This window comes from Hevea brasiliensis, chromosome 14 (genome assembly GCF_030052815.1).
Source record: "Hevea brasiliensis isolate MT/VB/25A 57/8 chromosome 14, ASM3005281v1, whole genome shotgun sequence".
NCBI lineage: Eukaryota > Viridiplantae > Streptophyta > Magnoliopsida > Malpighiales > Euphorbiaceae > Hevea > Hevea brasiliensis.
Window position 1 is genome coordinate 727,050 of NC_079506.1, and position 8,587 is coordinate 735,636.

The window sequence follows — 8,587 nt, forward strand, 5'->3', positions numbered from 1 at the left end:
ACATGTTTACCTATCCAACCAAGCATTGGATTACATCTATTTCATCCTTTTCTTCTCTTAAGCTGAAATATTCTATACTTTAATTACAAACCGTGTGGGCTCCCATATTCTTTTTCTTCTCTGAAATATTCATTAATAAAATTAATTACAATTGTCAAATTGGGTATTGACCTTGGCTTACACTACCATAAATTGCACAATCATGCAATCAGTACAAATTTTTCTTACTTAAATCTGATTTTTCATGATTTCAAGATATAAAATATATGGTAAGATATCTCTATTAAATACATAAATTCCATTAAGTCCATGATAGACTGGGTCTAGGCAATATGTTTCCATCTGTTTCCTCTCTTTTTTTTTTCTCCTCCTTTTTCCATAAGACCCCACACGATTGTTCTTAAAGAAATTAGTAGCATCCTTCAAGAGCCTAAATCCTTGTTATAAACAATTCCATACCATTTTCATCCACGAGACATCTTCATAATCCTCCTTTTCAAACCTTAAACACTTACCAATTCTTCCTTACCTTTACTTTCCACCCACTTGAAAAGCAATGACTGATGCAATTCTCTCCGGCGTGGCTGTGGAAATCATTAATAAGCTGGCTTCTCAAGCTCGTCAAGAGACTAGGCTGTGGCGGGATGTCAATGAGGAGCTTGAGAAACTCAGGATGATAGTCTCAACAGTCCAAGCTGTGCTTGTTCATGCAGAGGAGCAGTATTCACAGAGTCCACAAGTCAAAGTTTGGGTTGATTTACTAAAAGAAGCATTTTACGATGCTGATGACTTATTAGATGAGTTCTCCACCGATGTTTTACTGAAGCAGATGATGACTGGCAACAAAATGGTGAAGGAGGTATGCTTGTTCTTTTCAAGCTCAAACTCATTTGCTCATGGTCTTAAAATGGCTCATAAGATTCAGAAAGTTAGAAGTAAATTAGATGAGATTGCTGAAAATAAGAAGTTTCACTTAGATAAGCTCCCTGAGAAGACATTTCCTATGATTGGGGAAAGAGAGCAAACTCACTCATCTTTACCTCAATTAGTTGTTGGTAGAGAAGATGATAAGAAGAAAATCATTGATTTTCTTCTGTCCTCTAGTCATGGGGAGAATGTGTCAATCATTTCCATTGTGGGTATTGGAGGCTTAGGAAAGACAACACTTGCTCAATTTGCATATAATGATGAGACGGTGAAATCAAATTTTGAGCTCAAACTTTGGGTGTGCATTTCTGAAAATTTTGATGTAAAAATAATTGTTGAAAAGATTTTGGAGTCTCTTGATGGTGAGAAGCCTAAAAATCTTGAAATGAATACCTTGAAAGATCTTCTTCATGAGAAGATTAATGGAAAAAAATATTTACTTGTTTTGGATGATTTGTGGAATGAGGATTCCGAAAAATGGTTTCACTTGAAAGATTTGTTAGTTGGAGGCAGAAGAGGAAGCAAAATAATAGTGACTACACGTCTTAAAAATGTTGCAGAAATGATAGGATCAACAAAAACACATGATTTACAAGGCCTACTTATTGATGATTCTTGGTCTTTATTTGCAAATATGGCCTTTAAACAAGGGGAAGTTATTAGCCTAGACCATGAGAGAATTGGAAAAGAAATTGTGGCAAAGTGTGTTGGAGTCCCTTTAGCCATAAGAGTGATAGGTCGTTTATTGTATTCTAAAAATACAATAGATGAGTGGCAAAACTTTAAAGAAAAAGAGCTTCTAAATATGAATGAAGGGGGAAATAGTATTATGCAAACTCTCAGATTGAGTTATAATTATCTACCTTCTCATTTAAGGTGTTGCTTTGCTTATTGTAGATTATATCCAAAAGATTATAAAATTAACATTTCGTATCTGGTGAGCCTTTGGATGGCACAAGGATTCATTAAATCATCAAATTCAGAACAAAGTATTCAAGATATAGGTTTAAAATATTTTAAGGATCTTTCATGGAGGTGCTTCTTTCAAGAAGTAGAAAAGGATAAGTTGGGTAATTTATGGAGTTGTAAAATGCATGATTTAATGCATGATCTTGCCGCACAAGTAGCAGGGGATGAAATCATTTTATTAAGTTCAGATGCAAAGTGTGTTGAAAAAAAAACTCGACATTTTTCTATTGATTTTGATGTTGAGTCATGGCAAAATGTTGCAAGTTGCTTACCTAATGTGTCAAAGGTGAGAACATTTACATCATTTAATTGGTCAAAAAAGCATGACATTAAAGAAGTAGAATGTGGTGAAATTTTTTCCAAATTAAGCCGTGTAAGGGTATTAAATTTGCGTGGTTTGGGAATTAAGAAAGTGCCACGTTCCATTGATAAATTGAAGCACGTAAGGTTTCTCGATCTTTCTGATAACGAATGCATTGAAATCCTTCCTGATTCCATTATTAAACTCCAAAACCTGCAAATTTTGTACCTAACCAACTGTGAAAGGCTTAAACAGTTGCCTAAGCACATTAAAAAGTTGGTCAATCTCCAGAACCTTTACCTTCAGGGATGTGTTAGTTTGACTCATATGCCACTTGGGATTGGTGAACTAACTTCCCTTAAGAATTTATCAGCATTCATGGTGACCAAAGACAACAGTGTCTCCAGACATAGCGGTGGACTTGGTGAATTACGTGACTTGAACAATCTGGGAGGAAATCTAGAAATCATGAATCTACAGTATGTGAAAAATGCAACATCCGAATTTAAGGCAGCCAATTTGAAAGAGAAGCAACACCTTCAAACCTTGAGATTATCATGGAAATTGGGCGATCCCTATGATAATAATAGTGATAGTGGTCCAGATGATGTTGAAAATGATGAAGAAATGTCATTAGAAGAGCTGCGGCCACACCTTAATCTAAAATGGTTGATTGTGTTTGGGTGCGGAAGACTCTTGTTTCCAAGCTGGATTTCTTCCCTTACTAATTTGGTGGAACTTCGAATTGATAACTGTAAAAAATGCCAGCATTTTCCACCGTTGGATCAGTTCCCTTCACTTGAATGTTTGACGATTGAGGATTTGACTGATCTGGAGTTCATAGAGAGTGGGATTAATTGCGACAATGCATTATTCTTCCCTTCCTTAGACAAACTCTGGCTAGAAAATTGCCCAAATCTGAAGGGATGGAGGAGAGATACATCCACGCCTCAGTTGCTTCAATTTCACCGTCTTTTTTATTTGGAAATCAGGTCTTGCCCTAAACTCACTTCATTGCCTCTCATTCCATCTGTCCAACATTTGGGATTGATAAATGCCAGCAAGAAGTCATTGGAGGACATACTGAAGATGAAGATTTCGGTGTCACAATCTATCTCTTCTTGTACTTCGATTTCCCCCTCTCAATTGACAATTCTGCATATCGAGGGAATTGAGGATCTAGAAGTTCTGCCGGAGGATTTGTGGCATCTACCCTCCCTTGAGGGTCTTGTCGTCAAGGCTTGTGAGGAGCTCGATTTATCTGATGATATGCAGTGGCAGTACCTTAGAAGCCTCCGGGAGTTTCAATTGATAAATTTGAACAAATTGGCGTCCCTCCCAAAGGGACTTCAGCATGTTCCCACTCTACGCAAACTCTCAATTGAAAGTTGTCCTAATTTGAAATCTTTACCAGAGTGGATGGAAAGCCTCACCGCAATAGAAGCTCTCTGGATTGAAGAATGTCCTCAACTGTCAGAAAGATGCAAAAACATTTTGGGTGCTGATTGGCCCAAGATTGCTCACATCCCAAGTATTAGTATTGACAATGCATGGATTCAACTGGATGGCTGCTAAAACAATGATCAGAAGAATGAGAGGTGTGTCCTTGTCCCCTTCAATAAGCATTATCTTTTTGTTCCTCTATCTTAGAAGCAGACGCTAGTTTTTGTCATTAAATTCTTGGATTTTCATGTGTTTTTTCATGTTGATGTTGCCGGTTGACAGATACCTTGCAATATTCTCCCTTAAATCTCAAAGCAGTTGTTAATAGATGCTGAACAATTGGTGTGTGACAATGACAATATCTAGTAATTTCATTACTTTAATTAATTTCAGTATCATTTTTTTCTCTCTGTCGTCCAGATGCTTTAGGATGGGAATTCATTGAGTAGCTTCATAAATGAAATTTCGATGAAGGGCATTGTCATTTATCAACTTCATCTACGAGTTTGTACTACTCTGCACATTCCTTTTGTAAGTTAAATCAATAGCTTGCCTTAATTATTCCGCACTTACCTGCTTGTCAGCAAGTATTCACTCTTGATTAGAAAACTTAAGACCACAATTCCTACTTAATTTTTTAATTTGGTGTTCTTGATTCTCTAGTTTTAACTGGAGTTGCCACTGTGAAGAAGTCCCATAATCCCTTGCAGTTTTAGCTTCTACACTTTGCAAGAGAATTGGTTTTTCTAAACATAAACTGGCAAGCTGGTGAGTGCCTCACTTGATAAAATGAACCTCCATATATTCAAATTTTTAGCTGAAGCATGATTTGTTGTTCTCAAAATGAAACGCAGTGTCTATTTCTAAATGTTATCTTGTTGTTCATTGTGAATTTGATGTCGTTACCCCAGGAGACGCCCAAACTCACCTCAAAGCAGTTGTCGTAGACCTTGATGTTGACAATTGGTTAGCTAACTATGACAGTCTCCCATGGTTAATTAATTTCATTTGCAAGGTTTTATTTCTAGCTTCTTAATTTTTTTTTTTTGGGCTCTTTTTTTGCATTGAACAATTAACAGCTTGTAAACTGGAGGATGGGAATCATTGTGATGAAGGTCATTGTCATCCATGAACTTTTCTTCACCTCTTTCCTTTTGTAAATTAAATCAACGACATATTTGTACTGCTAAATGCAGAGGTGGAAAAATCATTAGTTCTGAAAGCAAAATGACATTCAACAGCATTTTTTTGTCAATCTAATTCACACGTTTCATCAAATTGTGTGGTAAGCAGTGCTGGGTTTTTTACCCAAGATTCGTTTTTTGTTATGAACTCTTTCCCTGATATTTAATTTGGTTTTTCAGGAAAAAAAATGACTATCTCGATTTTCTTCCAAAAAATTGTAAAGAATTTGCCCCAAATTTAAACCTTATATTGTGAAAAGAAATATGGAAGGTACTCAATGCAAGAAGCTTGATCTATTTTTCCTTAAATGTTATAATCATGCAAAAATACATGGTGCTCATCTCATTTCTTTTGTCCAAATATGTTAATTTGAAAACATTGAATGAGCATGGGGACATCCCATCTGGTGGACTGATTTGCTTTTCCAATAGGCACATAAACAATATGACCATTGCTCAGGAGTTTTACAAAAGCCTTTTAGATGGGAAAAGACATCTTTTGGATTCATATGAGATCTGGGTTTCAATTATTCAGTTTATTGTTACACTAATTTTATGCTTGTGTCTGTGTGTTTATGTGATTTATAAACATTTTCATATGAAATAAGGTTATTGTGTTTTTCTTTGTGCGTAGTGAAAGAGAAGCACATGCACATCCATAATCCATCGATCACAGCAATTCTTGCATTTTCAAATAGTTGTAATTACTCTTTCTCTTGCGAGTCAAGTACATTCTGTTCTCTTCTTTAAATTTTGTATGTTACCACACCACTTCTTTAAATCGTTATAGTCTTGAAATCACATTGAACATATTAAAAATGATTCCTAGTTTTCTTTGTAAACTGACAAGATTTTTTTTTTTTTTTTTTCATTAAGGGTCAATTGTTCACTATTCCCAATGACTTTACATCATTGGTTCTCTCCTGGTTTATATCGTTTATGCATTGGACATTCTGTGTGAATAATGGCATGGATCATTCACCCATAATTGAAAGGTACTTTTATTTTATCATAAAATCTATCCTACAGCAGCTAGCAACCTTAATGCTTCCTGCTCTTTTTGCAGTTGCATTAGTATGCGCCTTGGAGGAGTTATTACCTCCTCTAGCACAGAGTTGATCAGATGGAGTTTTCTTATAGGTATGGAGTATTTGGACACATGTTTTCGATCCTTTGCTCTTCTATAAAATTGGGAAATGCCTAGTGAATAATTACTTCAAATGTGTGTCCTTGTCTCCAGGCCTGATGCAAACATTTGGTTCAAGTACATTTAAGGATCATAATCATGAAAGAGCTGCTCAATTGCTTGCACAACCGTATTAATGGAATATCTGGAGCATACGTGCAATTTAGTATCTGGCAAGAAATGGCGATTTGATTGCAAATTTATATCTTCTCTTCACCCTTAATAAAATTATGCTTATTAGAGAAAAAAAAAAAAATTAAACACCACAGAAAAGGCTTGTTGGTGGCAAGCAGTTTCATGCTTGAAAGCATTCTTCTGTCATAGGGTTGTTTCTATTTTCATCAACTGCAAAATGGTTTGGACATGATCCTAGGCCGAGTCAAGTCGCATACAAAATAGCAGATAACTATGAACATAGTTGGAAAACAACTGAAATCTATCATTGTGGGACATGGAAGAAGCTTCCTCTACTTGGATTTGGACATTGAGTATGATTTGGTGGTAAAATATAAAGAATTTATATTTCCCATGGATAGGGATTGTAACCTTTCAGACAAATGAATGATTTTTCCTTTTAATTAATTTGTTATTTTCTCATCTAAATGAATTTCTATGAAGGCACTAATTTAGTTCTTCAAATTATAGAAAAAATTAGTGGCTGGCGCAAAAGGATTGTATTATCTTTTAAATCCATGATTCCAAGCCAAATGAAGTTCATATTTACGGTTCCATTAGCATTGCCAGATTGATAACCAAGAGTGAAATCTGAGCTGCCTTCACAAGAAATAATAAGCCTGAAATCGATTGGGGTATAGTTCAGCAATTTATTGTTTCTCCGCAATAATTTTTTATAATTTTTCTTTTAAAAAACAAATTAAAAGACAATATATGTCAATCATTTACCTAACATTGGCAATAATATATTAATATTAGCATTTTCATCACTTTCCAGGAAAATGAGGGCAGGGTCTTATCATATTTGCAGCTCAGCTTCTCCACCAACTCTTTGACAACATCATATACATGAAATCATATACAGATTGACTTCGAAAATTTCCTGGCAGATATTCTGAATAAAGAATTAATACAAAACACCACATAGATAACTGTTGGGATTTATGGACATATATATATATATATATATATATATATATATATATATATATATATTAAGATTAACAATAATTGTATGTTATGTTTATCATAAAAGGCTTGGCCCAAACAGTAAAAGCGATCTAATTTGGTTAAAATTAAGATGGGCCTAAATTATGTCATAAAGTATGGGTTTAAATGTGTAGATACTCTATATATAGTTTTTAATTTTGTGATGGGCCAAATTAGAAATAGGGAAAATATATCCAGATATAAAAGGGGTTATGGTCCCCAAATTATAGGCACGATTCTTTTCTGACATCCTATCATTGGAAAAGATAGAATTCTCTCTCTTGATCGTGCATATCAATTTGGAAGGCCTCGAACTGCAAGACTGCCAAATTTTATCGGTATCATGGATTCAGGTATGCTTCCGCATCCAGTTTATTTTCTTTATGATTTGGCATAATGGATTATGGCTAGATGGAATCTAGGGTTTCCATGACAATTGGTATCAGAGCCACCTTCATGTTGATTCACTGAGATTTGATTTTTTGGCGTTTGGTTTTCATGGCTCCCCTCGGTATATTTGTTATTGGTTATAAATTATATTTTAATGGCCATGAAATTCATTGTTTTTTGATATTGCCTTTGACTTTGATATTTACGGTATTGTGGCATATATGTATATATATTTTATTGGTTTGTTATTTTTGAGATTTGCAACAACCATCTATTGCTTTGATTTGTTTTTTTATTGCTTTGGCTATTGTACATGTAAATGTAAAAATTGAATTTGTTTAAGGTATAGTAAATTTGGTTGGCCTTCTAAATGTTGTGACTGCACGCAATTTTTTTTTTTTTTGGGTTGCCTTCCTTTATAAAAAAAAAAGTTGAGTTTTTATATAAAGTGCAGTGAACTTTGGGATTTTGTTTGGGATTTAAATTTGAATATATATATATATATATATATATATATATATATATATATATATATATATATATATATATATATATATATATATATATATATATATATATATATATTGAGATGAATTAATTGATCCAACATGTTGCCAAAGTGACCTCCATGAAAATAAATTAATTTATTTTGAAATATATAAACGGTTAAGTGTACGTAATTTATGTGAATATTGATTAGCTCAAAGGAAAATCTATATTTAGCATGATTGCGTATGCACTTGTGGTAATAAACACATGATAATTATTTGGTTTTTGCATGTGAGTAATGAATCGGCCCAAAGGAAGATTTATTGTTCGACATGTTATCTTATTATCAGTGTTTGATTACTACATCAAGATATCACTTACAAGTTAATATTTTGTCCAAAGATGAAATATTAATGGAGTGCCCGGTATCTCGAGATGGGTTTGCCATTATTTGAATTTATTATTCCTTTTTTTTTGGTACTTATGTGAGTTTGTTTGTTTTATTTCTTTTGTTCTTAATTTAGTTTCTACTCC

The 8,587-nt window shown here is 34.0% G+C and overlaps 1 protein-coding gene across 25 annotated transcripts; it reads left to right on the forward strand.

The window, feature by feature from the left end:
- Window positions 1-325: 325 nt before the first annotated feature.
- Window positions 326-6,613, forward strand: LOC110657474 (putative disease resistance protein RGA3). Of its 25 annotated transcripts, XM_058134966.1 has the most exons (8): window positions 327-3,795; window positions 4,061-4,171; window positions 4,304-4,408; window positions 4,552-4,606; window positions 4,720-4,755; window positions 4,837-4,925; window positions 5,701-5,819; window positions 5,891-6,613. In XM_058134966.1, the coding sequence occupies exon 1, from the start codon at window positions 557-559 to the stop codon at window positions 3,770-3,772; it is 3,216 nt and encodes a 1,071-aa protein (XP_057990949.1). In that variant the 5' UTR covers window positions 327-556; the 3' UTR covers window positions 3,773-3,795; window positions 4,061-4,171; window positions 4,304-4,408; window positions 4,552-4,606; window positions 4,720-4,755; window positions 4,837-4,925; window positions 5,701-5,819; window positions 5,891-6,613. The 25 variants fall into 25 exon arrangements, with proteins under 25 accessions (XP_057990935.1, XP_057990936.1, XP_057990949.1 ...); XM_058134952.1 differs by adding an exon at window positions 3,923-3,982 and having other exon boundaries at window positions 326-3,795; window positions 4,720-5,819; XM_058134964.1 differs by lacking the exon at window positions 4,837-4,925 and adding an exon at window positions 5,459-5,524 and having other exon boundaries at window positions 4,552-4,755.
- The last annotated feature ends 1,974 nt before the right edge of the window (window positions 6,614-8,587 follow it).